General features: G+C 29.1%; 4 protein-coding genes across 11 annotated transcripts; 2 read left to right on the top strand and 2 right to left on the bottom strand.

Moving 5' to 3' along the window:
• Positions 1–180: 180 nt before the first annotated feature.
• Positions 181–5295, top strand: RASSF8 (ras association domain-containing protein 8). 3 transcript variants are annotated; one of them, XM_066724841.1, is made up of 11 exons: positions 181–223; positions 733–825; positions 896–1006; positions 1094–1411; positions 1506–1626; positions 1731–1969; positions 2041–2202; positions 2260–2376; positions 2444–2583; positions 2655–2962; positions 3042–4275. In XM_066724841.1, exons 2-11 carry the CDS (start codon positions 754–756, stop codon positions 3140–3142), a joined length of 1689 nt encoding a protein of 562 aa, XP_066580938.1. In that variant the 5' UTR covers positions 181–223; positions 733–753; the 3' UTR covers positions 3143–4275. The 3 variants fall into 3 exon arrangements, with proteins under 3 accessions (XP_066580938.1, XP_066580939.1, XP_066580940.1); XM_066724842.1 differs by lacking the exon at positions 181–223 and adding an exon at positions 5157–5295 and having other exon boundaries at positions 248–825; positions 3042–3149; XM_066724843.1 differs by lacking the exon at positions 181–223 and having other exon boundaries at positions 248–825; positions 3042–3149; positions 3293–3313.
• A 197-nt stretch (positions 5296–5492) lies between these two features.
• Positions 5493–10122, bottom strand: LOC136772122 (galactose mutarotase). Of its 4 annotated transcripts, none has more exons than XM_066724848.1 (5): positions 10051–10122; positions 6845–7053; positions 6224–6591; positions 5710–6135; positions 5493–5650 (listed from the first exon to the last, which is right to left on the bottom strand). In XM_066724848.1, exons 2-5 carry the CDS (start codon positions 7044–7046, stop codon positions 5570–5572), a joined length of 1077 nt encoding a protein of 358 aa, XP_066580945.1. In that variant the 5' UTR covers positions 7047–7053; positions 10051–10122; the 3' UTR covers positions 5493–5569. The 4 variants fall into 4 exon arrangements, with proteins under 4 accessions (XP_066580945.1, XP_066580947.1, XP_066580943.1 ...); XM_066724850.1 differs by lacking the exon at positions 10051–10122 and adding an exon at positions 8680–8696; XM_066724846.1 differs by lacking the exon at positions 10051–10122 and adding an exon at positions 7351–8646.
• LOC136772120 (choline/ethanolamine kinase) lies at positions 8836–15101 on the top strand. Of its 3 annotated transcripts, none has more exons than XM_066724844.1 (6): positions 8836–9181; positions 11255–11367; positions 11803–12282; positions 12526–12769; positions 13863–14027; positions 14112–15100. In XM_066724844.1, the coding sequence occupies exons 1-6, from the start codon at positions 9164–9166 to the stop codon at positions 14223–14225; spliced, it is 1134 nt and encodes a 377-aa protein (XP_066580941.1). In that variant the 5' UTR covers positions 8836–9163; the 3' UTR covers positions 14226–15100. The 3 variants fall into 3 exon arrangements, 2 of the variants coding, with proteins under 2 accessions (XP_066580941.1, XP_066580942.1); XM_066724845.1 differs by lacking the exon at positions 8836–9181 and adding an exon at positions 10241–10677 and having other exon boundaries at positions 14112–15101; XR_010822413.1 differs by lacking the exon at positions 14112–15100 and having other exon boundaries at positions 12526–13227; positions 13863–14003.
• Positions 15102–15733: 632 nt separating this feature from the next.
• Positions 15734–18767, bottom strand: LOC136772118 (kanadaptin-like). Its single transcript, XM_066724840.1, has 6 exons — positions 17913–18767; positions 17442–17743; positions 17230–17372; positions 16985–17145; positions 16558–16905; positions 15734–16446 (listed from the first exon to the last, which is right to left on the bottom strand). The coding sequence occupies exons 1-6, from the start codon at positions 18723–18725 to the stop codon at positions 15961–15963; spliced, it is 2253 nt and encodes a 750-aa protein (XP_066580937.1). The 5' UTR covers positions 18726–18767; the 3' UTR covers positions 15734–15960.
• Between the last annotated feature and the right edge of the window lie 1969 nt (positions 18768–20736).

Genomic DNA, 20736 nt, shown 5'->3' with positions numbered 1-20736 from the left:
TGCAAAAGCGATAGGTATTAGAAAAAAACTGTTGAGGCAGCGATATAAGTTATTGGCTGTTGCTCTTAGCTCCTAGAATTTTATCCAATAGTAGTAAGATTTCAAAAAGAATCATTCAACTACACAACTGTTTAAAGTTGGCACAATTGCACAAAGTGGCAACAGAAAAAGAAAAAAAACGAGCAAAGACTAGTCAGGCTGGCAAAGCAATTACTATAGTAAGGTAAGAACATGATGGAATTAATGAAAGAACTATATACATAGACAACTGGAATAGAACCAATAGAGCATTAAATTCATTATATGCAATATGCAATTATCTGTCATTTTGTCATCAGCTATTTCATTCATAACCATGGTTGCAAATTAATCTTTAAAAACAGGAACAAATTGTGTTTAAGATAAAAATTGATTGAAATTGAAATCGGAATGGACATAGATACATTCAGAGTGAATGAAATCGGTGCTCATTATATCAGTAAAATTATTCATCGTTTATTTGCAATAACAAATTATACATAGAAATTTTCCATGATACTCACTGTGAAAAATATTTATAAATATGTGTTGCCATTAATTGATTAATTCATCTATAATGTTTCATGAAACTTTAGAAGTTATTTGTTAACAATTTTTCAATTTCAACGAAAACTATTTATTTATTGTAGTAAATTTTGACAAAAAAGTTAAAATTTGAAGTATTTATTTTGAAATGAAATATAATTTGTGTAGATAAAGTTTGTTAAGGACGTAATGGAGCTAAAAGTATGGGTGGAAGGTATACAACGTATTGTTTGTGGTGTAACAGAAACCACTACATGTCAGGTAGGACAATAACTCTTAATAATATTATAGTAGCAAGAATGTTTTCATTAATATTATATTATTTTTGTAGGATGTAGTTTATGCTCTTGCACATGCTACAGCCCAAACAGGTAGATTTACATTGGTTGAACGATGGAGAACTAATGAACGTTTGTTGGCACCTTATGAAAGCCCACTAAAGGTTTAATATATTCATATGTCCTAAATAGATTGGTTATTTCTTTCCATTATTGAATAAAGAAAACAACAAACTTTGTATTTATTATAGGTGCTTATGAAATGGGGAGAATATTCTTCAGAAGTACAATTAATATTAAGACGTTCTAGTTCAGATAATAATAAAAGTGCAAATGTTGTTAGTAATCGGTTATCTTATGGAACAAAAATTAATGGAATCCCTGGTCTTTTATCTGAACATACAACAGTTAACAATAGCACACAAGAACATACTGAATCTAAAAATGTTTCATCTGCATTTAATACTTACTTTGATGATATGCAACTTGGATTTGAAAGAAACCGTACTATGAGAAAATCATTAACTTATAGCGGATTTCATGGAGTCATATCAGAAAACAATTCAGAAGTAATTCTTATATAACTATTTAAATATCTAGTGTTTAAGTTTTATTTATTATTAGTTTTACTTTTATTAAATTGCATTTTTATTGATATTTTAGTCACAGATGGAAAATGTTGCTATTGTACAACCTACATTACAATTAAAAGGAAAAGATTTGCAGACTCGTAAGAATATTCAGAGAACAGCTCATTCACCCATTCAAGGAGCTAGTGGTGATGGTAATATATTACAATAATATAAAATATTCTAGATTATAACATATTTAAATGTTATATGTAAGAAAAATATAATTCCTGCTTTATTATTACCCTCTTGACTTTAGGTAATTTGCATCTTTCTCAAAAGAAAGTACGTGAAGTCCCACCATATAGAGACCCACCAGGTCCAGCCTCACCACCATTAAGAACGTTACCTCCATACCGTGATCCTCCACCACCAAACTTAAGTAGCCCTAGCAGATCACAGTTTTTACCTAATGCAAATAGTGGAAATTTTCAAATACACAAAGAGGACCAATCTTCCCCTAGTAGCATGGGAAATTCAAAAAGGAATTTGATTCAAGTATTTGCTTTTTATTATTAATTAGACAAATGAATTCATCATGTATTAACTTGATTAAATTCTTGACATAGGAGTTTCAAGATTCCAAAATTCCAACTCATGCCAATAATCAAATATCAGGACAGACACAAAATATAGTTACAGTTGCTTATACACAACGATATGTTGAACTTATAAGATTAGTTAATAAGCAAAAAGATACTATTAGTGCACAGCAAGCAGATCTTACAAAGGTAAGTTTAGTATATTGCATATAAGATATATTCAGCTTTAGCATTTTTCTCTCTAAGTTTGATGCTGAAATATTATACTGGGAAAGTAAAAATAAGGAACAAGCTCACCAAATGGATTTCATCTCGCAAGAAGTAAATCGTATAGAATCAACAGGTCGTATGATTGAAGAGCAAGTATGTAAAAGGTCTCCAAGTGAAAAGATATTTCCTATCTCTTATGTTATTTTATTTTTAATTGTAGCTGAAAGAATTAGCTCATGTTGAAGAGGAAAGTGAGATTGTTAGACAACAAGAAAAAACCTTAAAATCAGAAATAACTCTTCTTCGTTCTAAGCTTGCAAATTGTGAAACAGAATTATTACAATGTAAAAATAAAATAAGGTAAATGTTATAATATTATAATAATACATATGTTATTACTACAATTTTTTCGCTAATCAACTATTCAACAGGTTGGTTATGGAAGAACTTGCTGTAGAACAGCACAATATTAATCGTGAATCAGATGACCGTCAAATCATGGAAAGAAAAATGATGGGTGAAGTCGATCGACTTCAGGCTGAAGTTGATCAAGCTAAGCGATCTGCAGACTTAGCTACACAATGCGCCGAATCTTTAAAAGTAGAAGTTGCGAATATAGAATCAGCTATTATAGAGAAAAAAATGCAAGTAGAAAGATTAGTAGCCGACATGAAAGAAGCAAACTTACAAAGCTTAGCAGTTGCTTGTCAAGATGAACAAGTTAAATCTTTGTTAGAAGGTAAAAATAGATTTTCTCTCAATAAAAAGAGTCACGTGTAAATATATAATCTATAGATTATTAATTTATTTAATTGTAGGTGTACATAAACCTGGAAGTACACGAAAAATGGTAGGATCTCCAAGGCAACTGGAAACTGCAGTGCCTACAAGTAAAAATCCACATGGTGTGTGGGTGTGAATAATAAGTGAGTCAAATAAAAAAGAAATATATGTTATAATTTTATTGTTGTTTCATTACAAGTGATACAAATCATTTAATTATATTTAAACTTTTTATTGTCCATTTTTTACAATTACTTATCGTATTTTATAAATACTTTCATTCCAGTTACTCTTTAGCTTATCATCAGTCAAATATTTTAATATAAAAATATATAAATAAGAGTTTTGTAAATATTGAACTTAAAAAAATATTTTCAGTATAGTATGTTTACCAAATACGATTTTCTTTTTATAATAAATAAGTTAGTTGCTTCTTATATAAGTTGCGTTCGAGAATCTACTACCAGTACTTCCAGAATAATTCTATCAGTGTTTACTACTAACGGATTGACAAAGATAAAATGACATTGCGAGTTCTAGCAGTAGATTCCCGAACGCGGCCATAATATTTATGATAATAACAAATTAAAAATGTACCGTCTTACTTTGATAAAAAAAAGTGTATACAGGGTACGTTATTTAAAACGCTGCAGGACTTGGATGTAAGAAAGCATTTATTTCCACAACTATTAAAGATATTAATTTTTTGTATACGATTTTCTGGATATTCCTTTCCATTTATCTCAAGTAAGATCTTATGTGAAAAATTGATATCTTTAAATTTACAGTGGTACATATTTTCTTACATTTATGCTCAAAAAAATAAATAGTAAAATTTTATGTATAAGTGGTATTATCACATTTAAATGTTATTATCATCTTTATATATTATATTTATCAAATTGGCCTTTTTGATAAGTAAAGCTTTTACTTAAGGATCTCTATTATTTAATATAATATCACATACTTATAAAGGATTGCCATTATATTTTAAAATATAGAAATTTAGTGTATTCACACACTGCCATTAATAGAATTTATTATTCTATATAACTTTTTTTTTTAAATTAATTATATCTGTAGTATATGAAATAAGATGGTTTGATATTAAATACAAATTAGATTTTTTTATAAAAGTAAAGTATCTATAAAATCTGGTGTAATCAATAAGTTTATAAGTATTTGTTTAATAAGATACTTTCTTTTGTTTAAACAATACATAGTTTTAATTGCATTTGAAATGTACTATTATCTAATAAGCCTTTTAATTATAATCAGCAGTGCATTAATATGATAACCAAAGTGTATAATTATTATCTAACTTATACATACATATATATTATAAATACTGTATAAATTTTATTATATCTTAAAAGCCTCACATGTTTACTCTGTTCCTTTTACTGCATTCTTTATTACACTGTAAATTATTGCTATAATTAAAAGTTCTTGTCTAAATACTGAAAAATTTGATCTTCGAAACATTCAGTTATTAGTATTTTTTAGGCTTTTCAGTTCAGAGCTCAGCTTAATTAAAACTATTAAAGGTCAAACCATCTGTCAAATTACATTTTTTTAATACATCATGCCATGCTTTTTTAACTTTAATATCCACTAACAGACATATGGCAATGAATGCGTTAAACCAACTCAAATCTCAACAGGGGGCAGGGGCATACTTTAGACCACTTTAGACTAGTTTAGTTTAGACACTTCGGGAAAGCTTTACTACACCACTACCCCTACTGTACAACACACACACGAGCTCTCTCTCGTACCACAGTTAACCTATACATATAAATGCTGAATTGTACATGATTTTCGATTATTTTTTCAAATTGTTATAGAACTTATATTTTGAACTTCTTAATACTATGGTTATTAATATTTCATTTGTGTAAATTAATGTGAGACCCAGTAGAATTTTATTGATATTAATATAATTGGAGTAAATTAAATTTGTAATATAACCTATTGGCAAGCGGTAAGTTCAATTGTCATATAAATACAAAATTATATAATTGAGAGAAATAAAAATATTGAAAAACATAAGTAAAAATTAAAGAATCACATATTTTAATATTTAAAGCTTTAAGAAATCTATTTGTGTGTATATATGGTTATAAATTAATACTTAATTTATATTGCAGAAAATGTGGCCACTAATTTATCAATTTATGAGACAAAATGTAAAATATTTAACCTTTCCTGCTGCACTTGTTATTGGGTTTATCGGTTACAACTTAGAAGGGAAGATATCTGATCGTTTTACGCCTGCAAGCAAACCGATTAAACAGCAGAGAGAAGACAGATTATTAGAAAATTTAGACACAATAACAACAACTAAAAAACATAGTCCCTTAGAAACAAATCTTTCTCCTTCTTTATCAACAAACCAATGAAAGCATTTTTATATCAAATATTCATACAAGGACGTTGAAGTAAAAAGATTAATAGGTATATATAATTTCTTAATGATTTATTTGTATATAAAATAATATTCAATAACATCATTACAATAAAAAAAAAATAATAGTATTAGTTTTTATTTTATTAAAATATATTACTCTTTTATCCCAAACTTATAAATTACAACATGTTTATATAGGTTGGAAGGCAGTAAGATGCTGTTTGGAAAATTATTCTGTAAAAAGAATGAATTGCTATGGATAATATATTTACTTTTTCAGAATAAATACTTACATGATTAATAGCATCAGGATAATTTTGAGTTTCTAAACAGAAAGCACCATGCTTAAAGTACTCATTATTATTTTTTCCTAAAATTCCTTCTTTCCCCATTTCAGGGAGAAAATTTGATGTATAAAATTGAACTCCTGGCTGATTCGATTTTACTTCTAAATATCTTCCAGATTCAGGATGAAGAACTTTGGCTACAAACTGAATTTTATCCATACAGGTTTTTTCAGGTAAGCAAAAATTATAATCATACCCTCCACCTGGTACTTGATTGATTACATCACCAATTCTTGTTAGGTTTCTTAAATCCATCAAACTGTTTTTAACAGGTCGTATTTCTCCAGTTGGAATACTTTCTGAATCAGTTACTGTCCATTCATTAGCATTTATTTGAACTTTGTGATTGTAAATCTCTTTTGCATTAGTTCCCTGTTAAAAATAATTCTGAACTTGTTATATGGCAAAACTTAAAGAATATAGAAAATCAATTATAGATGGAAATAATTATTTTACAGACATGTCCAGCAAGATTGAAATAACTGTGATTAGTAAGATTAATTGGCGTAGCTTTTGAAGTAAAAGCTTTCATTTCTACCAAAAGTTCACCATTATCATTAAGCTTAAAAGTCGTGGAAGCAATTACAGAGCCGGGATATCCCTCATCCCCATCTTCACTAAGCAATGTAAAAATAACGCGATCATTATCAATTGTTGTATTCCATATTTTAGCATTCCAGCCACTGAAACCACCATGAAGACTGTTTATTCCAATATTTTTCGACACATTGTATCGAATTCCATTCAACGTAAATTCACCGTTCCCAATTCGATTAGCTACTCTTCCAATCGTAGCCCCAAAATATGGGTTTTTTGCGGACTTGTAACCTATTACAATAATATTAATTACTTAAATTAATAATTATTTAATTTTAGTTTTGAACGTTATATAAAAATATTTTATTTTTAACTATATATATAATTTAATGGCTGTAAAGCGAATGTAGGAGTATATTGTGAAAACTGTTGATTACATATATGCAAGGAAATATTACGTAGATAAATGATAATTGAAATGGTTTTAAAAATTATTTAACGAATTAACTTTAGAGTTATTTAAAAAAAAATGAATAATAAATACCATCAATGCTATCAAAACCAAGCACAACGTCATCTACCTCGTTCTGTTTGTTTGGTAATCTGACAGCGGTAATTGTCGCACCGTATGAAATTATATCGACTTCCTGTTTCTTGCTATTTTTTAAAGTAATCTTTTCGATTGTCTTTCCATCGATCGATCCCCATGGTTCCGTGGTTATAGATATTTTTCCTGTTGCACTCATAATATATCTAAAATTGAAACTGGTTGTTATATAAATTAATTAATTAACAAACTAGTGTGCCTTACAAAGAATTGCTTTCTAAAAATTCAACAGAACGGTCAGGTTTCAAACGTATTAAGAAATTGAACAGATATCTGGAATTATATGAGTTTATACTTTGAAGCGAACAGACCGCTCAAGCAAGAATATACTAATCTAATCAAAACACGTTGATTATTTTTTGCAAACATTCATCTGCACACAGAACGATAAAGAATAATTTTAAGATTTTTATTTTGTATATTTTTGTTTACTAAAGCCTTACCCGAATATTGAGGCGATAATTAAAAATTTCCTCATTTTTAAACTTTAACTTTCAATCGTTATAATTGCACTTGTAAAAATATAAATTTTTAATGCTTCTCATTTTCTTTTTATACCATGTCGATGAACACCTGCAGCTATACAGTAGTCATAAGTTATAAGAGAGCAAAGCGAAAAAGTAATTCTCAAGGACAAAACTGTTTAAAGCGTAGAAGAGTGAGAAATAAATGTACTGAACTTTCTATAATTCAATGCCATGAGAATTTTAATCATATTTATTTATTGATTTTTAAATATATATTATATTTTATGCTTAGAATCACATATATAAATACAAGCAATAATGAGAATAATTTTCCACACAAATTCGCCGTATTTACTGCAATTAACTAAAAATTTTATTTAACCAGTAGAATACGTGAATCGATCTTTATAACTACCAGAATTAAAACAAACATTGTCAAAGACACAAATAAGTGGGTGTATCTAAGTGTTGCATAAATTTAAAAAAATATATTGAAATTATAATATAGAAAGAAGTAAATCTATTTGTGTTAGGTAACATGGTTCAGAAACGTAGCTAAGGAATATTTTTTTTAATTGTTACTGTTATTCAAAGTTGAAGTATTTTATTCAAATTTCTTGCTTTGTTTAAACAAAATTTAAAATCACATTTCATTGTAAAAAAAATATGCTTTGCTCTAGAAATAGTTGGTAAAATTATCGATCTACTTGTAATTATTAAAAAAAATTCTTTGCTACATAATTTCTGAACCGTTTTATCTAGCAAGTTAACTGACGGAATTTTTTTTAATTCATGCAGCATTTAAGTACGCTCACTATATTTCTGCATCCGCGCAGCTGTATGCTGAACCGCATCATAATGGAAAATTTCAAATAAAATATTTAGGAAAACTACACAGCCCTATTATGTACATAATTATATCAATTAAAAATTGTCCATATCAATTAAATAGAATATACGAATTAAAAACATCCCCTTCTTCAACAAAAAGAAAACTTATTTTACTCTCTATGCAATTATAAATTAAGTTTTTAAAGTTTATCCACTTTATGTAATATATACTATGTTTATATTAGAACCTTGACTATAATATTATACAATTATTTTTAAAGTGCTTATGACGTTTTTAATTCTTAGTTTACTTGTGGACTAAATAATTAAAGCGTAGGTAAAATAAATAGTGAATATGTGCAGACGTGCAGACTCATGATTGAATGCATTGTATGTACTATATACGCTTTACGCTTCACCAACGATCTTTACTAACCTAACACTACACTACACAGTATGTAATCAACCATTTACCAATAGGACCAATACTGGAAGTCCCCACCAGTCCCCACTACCTGCCCTACGACGAGGCCTTTGGGATTTACCCCCCCCCCCCCGCCCCACTGCATTTTCCATACTAATAATATCTATTACCTTTACTTGTATTCATTTTCCTCGTTTACTTTGCAGAATACAGAGCAGACAAGTTGGCGCTTTTTATTTGTTTTATTTGATTTTTATACCTTTCAAGAAAATAGATAATTTTGTTCTCCGAAAAATCAAGATATCTTCTTCCAAATACTTGCTTTTATTTCCAAATAGTGGAAGTAAGAGATTTTGAGGTTAAATCCAATAAAACTGTTACTTACAGATAAAATAAATTATAATAGAAACTTAAAATAAATCTCGTTAAACTCTCTGATTTATTGTTTAATTTGAAACAAGAGGTGATAAATAAACAGTGTTTTTGTGGCTTTTCGAATATTTTACTATTATAAGGTTTCTTAAAAAACTCATCATGGGTTGTGGAAATAAGGTATGTATATTATTGTATACGTGGTATATTACACTTGGAGGATAAAGTGCATTTAGAGTTTACACTATATTTTTTAGTCACTAGTTTTAATTCCGTCCTTTATCTCCAAATACCTCTGATAATACAAACTTCGATAATGCTTTTAACGGTCATTAACGCGGTATGCCTGAAAATTTAAGAAAATATATAGTTGAGAATTTTAAAAATTTCCAATCCGTTTTTAAAGCGTTTCTATAATAGAATTACGTAATTATATGTGTATGTAAAGAAGTGAAGCTTATGAAGGTTATTTTAAGTAATAAATAACATAATCTAAAGTACTTTGGGTAAAAGATGATTGATAAAATATGACAATTTATGAAAATAATAGTATTTTTTGTATATTTTTGCTATGTACTTTTGAATAAACTAAAATACCTTACGAAATAATTTACACAGATATAACAGTGGAAAATAATACTACCACAATATGTTTATTTTTATAACTTTAAAGAACTTCGATTACAACAACAGTCTTCTCATAAATTTCAATCAAAATTCCGATCTACCACCTATTTACTTTTTGATGAATTTTATCACAAAATATCTAAGTTGATGTTTTGACGAAAACCATCTCCATCATCAGTATGGAATGCCGTAAACACAAACGAGGACACGAAATACGTGATTCACGATGCTCTTGAGTTGCAACTGTATCGTTTACAAAATTTTATGTAAATTGTTGTATTAAACGATTGTTATCATTATTTTGTATAGATTTGACTTAGTCTCGCATTAATAGTATTACAACAAAACTAAAATGACCAATTTATTCCACAATATATACACGCATACACTGATATAAAAGAATAAGCTATTCTTGCACTTACAACTAAAAAATGTGATTGGCAGAATAGCAGCGGTTAATGGATCATTTGCTTTTAAGCCACCATAGAAAGTGAACTAAGACCAGTTGGACGTGACGTAAGACAAATATTGATCGGAAAATGGCGCAAGTCTGTTGTATGGGGATTTTTTGAGTAGAGATGGCAGTGGCGTATAGTAGTGATGGTGCACCGTAAAAGAACATGAGGAAAATTGAAAATTATTCGAGAAAATTTTGCGCGGAATTGAGATCAAGAAACGACAACAAGATATCCCTACTCACTTAAAATAGTGTCAATAAAATCTTTCCACCTCTGTTATTATCGGTCTAGGCGCACGTGCTTTAATTTTATCATTATCGTTGACTCATGCGGGTTGTCCTCGTTAATAAAACGTTTCAACTTACGGTCAACTAAAATCACGTTAATTTTATTGCGTCGCCAGCACTTAACTTATTGAATTCATCGAATTTTATGAGTTAATTTGATATTGCCATTGAATCACTCGCAATGTAACAGCTGCCTTTTTACTTCGGACTCCTACAATATAGTACATATGATGCTTTTTATTATCAGTTTTTTATTTCCGGTTCAGAAGCTTCCTGTCACTCATCACAGTTATCTCTACGTTGTGTTAGTAACTTTACAAATATTTGTTAGCTGTAGAACCAAAAATCATTCATATTTGACGATGAGTCAAATATAAACATAACTTAATCTTAACAATTTTTAAATAACTTATGCCGTTTTTAATCCACTTGATATAAAAGCCTTTTAATCATTATTGCTCGTATCGCGATATTTTGTCCTATAATAAACGATAGATTAATTGTAATTGATAAATCGAACAGATTTCCTTCGACACGTGTGATCATTGTCTCTGTTTGAGAATAATAATATCGTTTCTCGTTCAACTTTAATATTTTTTATATTTGATAGCAGTAAGGACACGTTAATAAAACTTATTATATATATATAGTTATAGTAAGTTTTATATATATTTAATTAAAGTTTCAACAAAGAAAATTTTTTAATAAAAAGGTCACAAATGGATGGACCAGCGGTTGTTTAGAGTACTATTAGTAAAGCTTTTTTATGATGGAGTAAGCTAAGTTTAAATTCGTTCAAAAATAATTACAGTACTCGCTTGGAATGGAGCTATGATTTTATTGTATGTTTTTTTCTTTACAATTTGTTTCTATTTTTATAGATGTCCGAAAGTAACCCCGAAATGAGAGAGACTGCAGCTAGAATTTGCCGTGATTATTTGCGTGGAGCTTGGAAGCATGTTACAGCCGAAAATATTTCCCTGAAAAGAATTAGGTATAAAAGATCAATGAGAAATCTTAAATTTAACAAATTTAATTATTTAAAATCAGTTCATGTATTTGATGGAATTATCATTAATATACTAGGAGGTGGTATTACTGAAAACACACCAGAGCATGAACGTGAAACGTAATTATCATAAAAAGTATAAAATATTAGTTTTTTCTTTAGATCTTGTAAAATCTAAATAAGCAGGGGTTCTAAAAAGCCCTGTGAATTTTTTTTTTTACCGAGTTGAGTCTTTGTATCTATGGTATGATACGATTTTAATGGTATACCCTGTATAGTTTACGTCGTTTACGATATAATTTGCTGAAAAATAATATTTTTTTTTTATTTGTTAAATAAATCTAATGCTAAGATGGTTTCAAATTTAGAGAATTTTTCCTGTGAGATTATATATACATAGGTTTTTTCCTTCTATTTCAGTGGAGGCTTGAGCAATTGGTTGTACAATGTTCAATTGCCACAAGAAGCAGCTCCAATGAGAGGAGAGCCACGTCAAGTTTTACTACGTTTGTACGGTCAGGTACACGGGGAGAGAGCCCTAGAGGGTCTAATTACCGAATCCGTTATATTTACTCTTCTGTCGGAAAGGCGCCTAGGTCCGAAATTGCATGGAGTATTTCCTGGAGGTCGTATCGAGGAATACATACCTGCACGTCCATTACTTACAAAGGAATTAGGCGATCCTACTTTAAGCGCCTTAATTGCTGAAAAGATGGGTCAGATTCACATGATGCAAGTGCCTATTAGTAAAGAGCCAACTTGGCTGTGGGATACCATGATCAACTGGCTTGAAACTGCGGAGGATATATTAAAAAGTCCCAAAGATGTTGATTCATGTCAGTTGGATAATCTTAATGCAATACAATCTTTAGAGTTAAGGAGAGAAGTCAATTGGTTCAAGTAATAAACTCTATTAATATATCATTAACATGTGAGGCGTTTACTGATTCAGTAGAAGATCTTAACATTTTTCAGTAAAGTAGAAATAGCGTCACTCACTAATATATCAAATTGATAGTTTCTGTTTGAGAACCTTTAATATTCTTATATTTGTAATGTCTACGAATTTTGTAATCTTTTCTATAAACGTCTCATTTATCATAAAAAAAACTTTAAACTTACTAATTGCTATTCTTTTCTTAGGTCTCTTGTAAAGCAGCACAAATATCCTGTTGTGTTTTGTCATAATGATATGCAAGAGGGTAATATATTATTGCGAGAAAATTCCAAGAAGCCAGAATTAGTTTTGATAGATTTTGAATATTGTTCCTATAACTACCGAGCTTTCGATTTGGCTAATCACTTCGTAGAATGGCAGTACGACTACACTGAAGCAGATTATCCTTTCTTCCACGAAATGACTAACGGTCCCACGAAGGAACAAAAGGTAAGTTCGCGCCAGGGAGGGGAAGGGTTAACATCGGTAAGCCATCAACTTAGTGTAAAATTTTTTTTTAATCATTTTCCGTTCCTCTTTGCTCGATAAAAACTGTCAGTGACTTTTAAAAAGAAATAATTGAGATTTACCGAATAACTATGATCTGTATGGTTTGCTGAATCCACCAAGGTCATGTTGTATATTATGTTGTTAAAAAAAGGGTAGAGGGATGTAGGACACCTTGGCGTGTGTTGCGTGTGTATATATTAGTTTCACAGGATGGCATTACTCGGAGGCAAGGTTGATTCTGAGTCTGTAATCATCAATGTGAAGAGAAATGAAACTGCCAGTACGATGAACTGCTAGTCGGGATCGCTCTTGTGCCCCGCTTTGTGTGTGAATCCACGTCCACCGGTGCCCCCGTCAACGGCGACACCAATTCCACATCTACGCATCTTCAACATAGAGTACCTCACAATAGTCACTCAATAATCTCTATAATGATAAATACGCAATGAGACTTCCGGCCAGTGAAACAAATTAGCTTGTAACAAGTCGACATATTTAATTGATAACATGCCAATATACATAATAGGTCTGCAATAATCTTTTTAACCTGACGTACCAAATTATTATTGGCGATTCTCCTTCCATCATTTCTATCAATTAATAAAAATTGAAGATTTATAAAACTTAAGATTATATAGTTAAATTTTTTTTTGCTGCCGTATCTTTTCAAATCAATTTACACAGATAAAGATTAAAGATTATTTAAAGCTATACCTATAAAGTTTTAATAATTATTCCATCATATTTATTTTTTTTTAATAAACATCTATAATATATAAGCTTTATGCGTAGGTACTGCATCTTTCCACAATTATATTAGAATTTTGTCTTCTCATTTATATATTCATTCACTTTTACTTTTTACAAATCTCCCAGTCTAATTTAATAAGTTACTTGTAATTTCTCTCTGATATTTATCATGTTCAAAAGAAATTATATTTTATTTAAAGTTAAATTAGGAGTAACTTTTTAAACAAGCATTTTAAACATTATTTCTGTATATAATACTAATAATTGACTTTTATATCCTCAGCTGAACTTTATACGAAACTATTTGAAGACTGTTGGGAAAGAAGGTAAAGGGGAAGAAGACCGATTGTTGAAAGAAATTAAAGTGTTCACATTAGCCAGCCACTTATTCTGGGGTCTTTGGAGTATTGTTAATGCAAAATTGTCTCAAATTCCTTTCGGTTATTGGGTATGTTAAGTAAAGTTTTCATATATTTGAATTTTTAACAATATTTATACAAGAAGTAAAGACATAAGATTACCTTTTTTATAGGATTATGCAGCGTCCAGACTTAGAAATTATCAACTATTAAAGGAAAAGATACTTATTACTGAGATTCCAACAACAACATTTGAAATAAAAAGAAATAGTCCAAGTACAGAATGATTCAGTTTAGTGCAATTAGAAATCAAACTTGTTATTCCAATATTGGAGTATGTGATGTTGCTGAGATGTGGAAAAAAAGTCATTAATTTGACTGTATGCAAAAAAGTCTTTATAAGACCAGTGGATTATGTGATATTGTTACGATTTTATACAAATGTATAAATTGATTATTCTTTCTTGTCTTCATAAATCAAGAGAAATGACAATTCTATATAAAATGAGCAAGAAGACAAGAAACATTCTCATAAGATCTTAAGATTTACTTGCTTAAAATAATGTACATCATCAATATAGAGGAAGGAGCTATTCTTTTTAAATTTCGTACGAGTTTTAAGAATCAAAAGACAATTAGTATTTTTACATACTAATTTTACATTGTGTAGATATTTTTTATATTTAAGTAATGTATCACAAATTATTTCTGATTTTAGAGAATTCAGGACAAATTAGAGCGTTTTTAATACGCATTTTTAAAAACGGTATACTGTGCAATGTACTCTTATTTTGTAATAAAATTTTGTATTCTTGCATTATTAACAGGAATACGAATTTTAGAACATCTGTGTTATGCTTTATAGATACTACAATATTTACTGCAGGGCTTTATAAAAAAATATACTTGATTGCAATATTTCGTGATACAGTATTGATGTTTAATGTTGCACAGAGAAAATATCAGTAGGAATAATAAAACAGTGATATTTACAATTATAACTACGTATGTTATAGTGCATTTTTAAAAGAGTATACAAATTTATCTCTATACTTTTCACGAAGTTTAGAAAGTATGTATATACACGATACGCCATTACATAAAAACTAGATTATTTAAAGTTTTTAATAGTTATAAAGGCATAGTATAAGCAAATATTTTAAAATAAAAGTGTTCATACATAAATAATAGTTTTATTATTCATTTTTCTTTAGCCAAGCATTTCAAATTTGAGATAAATTATTTGTATAAGTGTCTTATAAGAATAATAATTGATACTTAAATATATATACCGTAAGCTGAAAATTTATTCAGCAAAATCATTTATATTATTCGGAAATAAGTGATGCCAGAACGAAGATATTCTAACATATTTAAAGTTGTTGAAACTAAGTGATAAGACTGGAGAGTACATTTTGCGTAGTGCATCGCGTGGCTCTCTCCCCGCCCGTAGTCTACAATGACTCCATGACTCAACCGCTTAAAACGTCGCGAATTGTGCATATAAAAAAACATTTAGGTTTTCCTTTCCAAATTTTGTGTAAAACGTCTCTGAACGCAAATAATATAAAATTTAGAAAAAGTTAAATTAAAATCCATATCTTTTATAGTTACGGAGATACGTGTCTTCTTACGATTTTATTCCGAAGCGTGTTAAATAGCGTGCTTTGTGTATTAAGTATGTTAAAATATCTTCAATCTAGCACCACTATTAGATGTTTGGATAAAATTAAAAATTTACTTCTAACAATATACCTTAACAATTAAGTATAACAAAATAATTAAATTCTATACATCACAGTTTACGTCATTATTTATTTAGCTTTATGTAAAAGAAACAACAAATAATACAAAAAATATACAAATAAGATATATGAAAATAGCATGTCTCAACTATTTTTTCTCATTGCATAATAAATACATATTTTAATTGTCGAAACATCTTAAGACATTTAAAAAAATAATCTATAATATAATAATGTTACAATTATCTGCTGTAATATTAAAAATTAACAGCCGTTTCTAATATCCAAACTTTTCATTTAGGCTAGTTTTACCGTCACCAGATTGATTTTGCGGTGGAATCCACATCGAGTAATTTTCACTGTACGTAGTTTGGTCGTACGATTTTGACATCTCTTTGCAGACTTTATCTTTCTTGGATAAATTTTTCTTTTTTGTTTTCACGTCTTTAGTATTATTAGTTATTACATCGTCTTTTGAAGCTTTGTCTTTTTGGTTAAGATCATTAGTTTCAGTGGCATCTGTACTTTTATTCTTAGAATTTTCAGTTTGAGACATTTCTTCATTTTTTAAACTTTTATCTATTGTAATTTTATCTTTAACAGTCTTTAAATCATTAGTATTTATTTGTGATGCTAGAGACTTAACATTCTCTATTTTCTCATCTTTTGATCCCTCGTCTTCTTCCTCCTCCTCTTTTTCAGAATTACATTCATTTTTCTTTAAATCAATCTTTGCTTCTACCTCATGAGAATGATCATTTTTCTGTAAAAATAAAAGCTTATCAACGCATATTACTGTTTAAACAATTCTAATTAAATAGTATAGTATAAAACAAATATAAAGATTATTAAATAAAGTAAATATTATAATTACATCAGATAAAAGTCGATTTTGCTTTCTTTGAGTTATGCATGGTAATGGATTTTTATTTATATTTTTATCGTCAATTACTTGCATTTGTGTGAGTGGTGGTAAGTTTGCTGGTCGCGAAATATTAACTAATTTAACTAGCCTCTCTTCTTCTCTCTTTAAACCTTGTAACTCCAGTTTTATTTTAATTTTATCATCCTTACTTAAAGCAGTTGAATTTAAATTAGACATAAATGCATCTAAAGCATCTTCGTCATCATTAGTCATATCCATTTTATTCAGTTTTTCAGAGGCCTTTAAATTATATTCTAATTCTACAATTTTTTTTGTAACAATATCTAGCTTTTCAACCTAGAAAAGAAATATATTTTATTGTGTTACAGTATACTATACATTTTTATTTAAGTTATTTATTAATGTAGTAAGTTACCAGTGAACTATGTGTTTCCACTTGATTTTCTGATTTTCCTGCTAATCTTTTGCGTTTTTCACGTTTCTTTGCTATGGTTCCGGTTCTATCTAAGAATTCATCCTCATCTGAATCATAAAAGTCTGCTTCTTCCCAGTTTTTCGACTTCCTCTTTCTTGCTTCTGTGTATAAATATAATAAGTAATCTTATATTAAAAGTGATAAACTTAATAAAATTAGTTGAATATATAATTTAGCATTTATACCATGTGTAGCTTGACGCAATAGTCCATGCCTGTCCAGAATTCTGCAAGCTTCTAAAGCGCACTGTATAACAGATTCCTTTTTTTTTCCCTTGACAAGTGCTTCAGCTCTTACAGTACTTCCGCTTGCTGTGTCGATGGGTAAGCTAAATGATTTATTAATTGATATACTAAACTTCAGGTTTCACTATAATCTTTTTGAATATTCTACTTACTCTACCCAACATAAAAATTGTCCAAAACCTCTTTCCTCTGTTTGATATTGTAGATCATATCCTTCTCTTTCAAACCATCCTCTCAATGTTTTCTTAGGATCATCCAGAAATAATTCTTCATCATTAGCGATAGCGAAGGGATTTTCTGTTAGGTCTCCTTCCTCATCAGCATCTTCTCCCAAACCCCAGTCAATGCCTTCATTTTCTTCTTTTTCTTTATTCAATCTTTCTTCTTCTTCCTTTTGAAGCTTATACTCTTTTTCCAATCTTTCACGTTCTTCTAATTCTGATCGTCTTTGCTCCTAAATATATAGAAATTTGTTTTAAAATATTATACACTTACCAATGTTATAATTATTAATATAAGAGCATTAATTGTGTACATAGAGCTATTTTAAAATCTGTCATTATTATTATCTTCCAATATCATATAAATGTGAGGCTTTCTCTGAAACTGTAAGCAACAAATACCTTTAATTCTGTAACGGATAACTCTGACTCTTCTTCTTGATCATCATCTGGAGCTTGCAAAATAAATTTCCTTTGGCTACAACCAAACTTGAACATGTGGCCTCCATGTAACTTAACATACATGTTAGGCCTTATACGATGTCCATTCCAAAATGTACCATGAGTACTTCCTAAATCATATAAATAAAAGCCTTTCTTATTATTTTCATTTGGTACAGATCTGTATTGCAGTATTGCATGATATCTTGAAATTGTTGGATGAGCAAGGGGTATGTTACAGGAAGGTAGCCTTCCAATTACATAATAGCTCTTTTTGCTTAAATCAATTGTTTCAAGAATGACACCAGATTTTAATATTTCAATTTGGTATTCATCTTCAGGAATGCCACTCCAACTTGGTTCCTTATAAGGTAAAGGTAAATCCTTAGAGCTTGATGTGTTTATTTGTTCTGGTTGTATATAATTTAATTCGGAAAGCTTTAGTTCCTGATCTTGTACTTCTTCCTCTCTGTCAACATTTAGTTCAGTTTTATTTTTTTCTTCTTCGACTTTAGACTGAATTTCAATAGTTGGTTTGTCACTTATAATACGAAATTTATGTCGTTTTCCACTCTTCGATCCTATTAATAAAATAGGTTTTTTAAAGCTTTCAACTGACTCATCTTCTTCGGTGTTTGTTTTCAAAGTATCTTGCTGAACTGAAAGGTCCTCAAAAATTTCTGTCATCCTGTTGTTTTTACCAATTTCTTTCAGCTTATCTACATCTTTAACATGTTTAATTGTTTCTGACAATTCTGACAAGTCCGTTTCCATTTTGGCAAAGTATAACAGAATGTACCCAGTGTAGCTACTTCATTGTTGTTGGCTATTCCAGCATTTGTAGCGCCATCATGACGATTCATGAGATATATCGAAACTAAATTGTAGTATACTACGTGTGCTCAAATGTTGGTATGAAATTAAAGGCCGGTATTCATAATATGTAGTCGTTACTTATATTTAAGTCTGACTTTTTATATGTTACAAAAGATATTAAAATATTTAATAATGTTTAAATGGAACGAGCATATATTATACAAGCAAATGGTGCCTATATAACGAGATTTATAAGAGGAATAGAAAATATATAAACACGTTATTAGAAATTAAATATCTATATATAGATATAAGTTTTTATATTATTTGATAATATTTAAATAATATTCACAATTTATCCCCCTTACAGTTGTGTACGCTCGTGTTCTTCATAGTAAATTCGACTAAATTATAGTTATTGTTTCTTTTGTAACATCAATAACGCCAATATTGTAATATTCTTGGATGATATTTTCCCGATGATATTTCACAAATCTAATATTTCTACGTTATTATTTTTTTATGCAGAACAACAAAAGAAATTACAAGATCGACATTATTGATTTCATGGAAAAGACTATATAGCAATAATTTAAACAAATTTGTTGCGAGGAGTATGTGCGACACAGCTGTAAGAAGAAAACTTTACGAACAATGTGTAATAAGTATATCAATGTGAAAACCTAAGTTGATAACTATATAATTTTTAATATCGTCTTTATTCAGATTTCATTCCTTTTATAAATGTCGCTAAGGGGGACCACTCGCTTAAGTATAACATACAGTCGCTCCATGCATTTAAACGTTATTAAATAATTGAATATTTTTGTAATAATATAATATATACATTAGGGTGGTCGTTAAAAAAAAAAATTTGACGGATCCCCAAAAACCACTAGTATTTAATGGGAAACTACAGTGGTTGAAACCTGTGGCCTGATAAATGATGGAAACACGGGCCTCAATGCGATCAAATATAATTTTCGAAGAATTTTACAGTTTTTCGCAGATAACTCATTAAATATTCGATTCTATGAAAAGATGCATATAACCTTTTTCTCTGAAGAATTAAACTCTACATAATAAAGATTCTATACATTTTTCTTCTAGAATGCATACTAATCGAGATATTCCTGAAAAATCGATCCTCTCTTTCGTTTATACACATTATATTGACATGCTCATATGAGTAGTTATTCTTATTTCGCTGTAGTTACACATTTTATTTCTCTTAATTTAATAAAATATGTTAATTGTACGGTAAACTAAAAATAATTATTCATATAAACATATCAATATAATGTGTATAAACGAAAAAGAGGATCGATTTTTCAAGAATATCTCGATTAGTATGCATTCTAGAAGAAAAATGTATACAATCTTTATTATGTAGAATTTAATTCTTCAGAGAAAAGGTTATATGCATCTTTTCATAGAATCGAATATTTAATGAGTTATCTGCGAAAAACTGTAAAATTCTTCGAAAATTATATTTGATCGCAATGAGGCACGTGTTTCCATCATTCGTCAGGCCACAGGTTTCACAACCACTGTAGTTTCTCATCAAATACTAACTAGTGTTTTTTAAGTATCCGCCAAAAAAATTTTTTTTAATGACCACCCTAATATACATATATTACGCGCTTTATAGAGAAAAATCACGGAAGACTTTTTTTCTTAAAATGATGTCAGGAATACATGGCTAAAATTATTCCCTCGATGTACGGGGAGTACCTTATAATCAAAGAACATTAAGATTCTTGAGTTTTTGCAAATTTCATCAGAGTAATATGAAGATATTTATACTTGTAAAATATACTTGCTATTTTGATGAAAATTTACAGAAAGAAATTAGAATTCTTCTCTGTAAAATAAATATGTATTTATACATTTGGACCAAGCGTTTTCTTAGCTTATATTTGAAAGAAACTTATTTTTTCCAAATATAACCTTTTAGAAAAATTAATAT

This window comes from Prorops nasuta, unplaced genomic scaffold (genome assembly GCF_024137725.1).
Source record: "Prorops nasuta isolate Cenicafe-Biocafe unplaced genomic scaffold, Cenicafe_Pnas_1.2 PNAS00003, whole genome shotgun sequence".
NCBI classification, from domain to species: domain Eukaryota; kingdom Metazoa; phylum Arthropoda; class Insecta; order Hymenoptera; family Bethylidae; genus Prorops; species Prorops nasuta.
This window is presented reverse-complemented; position numbering and strand designations above follow the sequence as displayed.

Coding starts and splice junctions, on each gene's coding strand:
- RASSF8 (XM_066724842.1), top strand. CDS start 754: ATGGAGCTAAAAGTATGGGTGGAAGGTATACAACGTATTGTTTGTGGT. Junction 1,627..1,730: donor TCAAGGAGCTAGTGGTGATG/GTAATATATTAC, acceptor TCTTGACTTTAG/GTAATTTGCATCTTTCTCAA. Junction 2,203..2,259: donor AGCAAGCAGATCTTACAAAG/GTAAGTTTAGTA, acceptor TTTCTCTCTAAG/TTTGATGCTGAAATATTATA.
- LOC136772120 (XM_066724844.1), top strand. Junction 12,283..12,525: donor AGAGAAGTCAATTGGTTCAA/GTAATAAACTCT, acceptor TTCTTTTCTTAG/GTCTCTTGTAAAGCAGCACA. Junction 12,770..13,862: donor GTCCCACGAAGGAACAAAAG/GTAAGTTCGCGC, acceptor TTATATCCTCAG/CTGAACTTTATACGAAACTA.
- LOC136772118 (XM_066724840.1), bottom strand. CDS start 18,725: ATGGAAACGGACTTGTCAGAATTGTCAGAAACAATTAAACATGTTAAA. Junction 17,744..17,912: donor TATCCGTTACAGAATTAAAG/GTATTTGTTGCT, acceptor CTATATATTTAG/GAGCAAAGACGATCAGAATT. Junction 16,906..16,984: donor TGGAAACACATAGTTCACTG/GTAACTTACTAC, acceptor TTTCTTTTCTAG/GTTGAAAAGCTAGATATTGT.
- LOC136772122 (XM_066724846.1), bottom strand. CDS start 7,385: ATGAGGAAATTTTTAATTATCGCCTCAATATTCGG. Junction 6,592..6,844: donor TGGTTTTGATAGCATTGATG/GTATTTATTATT, acceptor TTATTGTAATAG/GTTACAAGTCCGCAAAAAAC. Junction 5,651..5,709: donor ATCCTGATGCTATTAATCAT/GTAAGTATTTAT, acceptor TTCTTTTTACAG/AATAATTTTCCAAACAGCAT.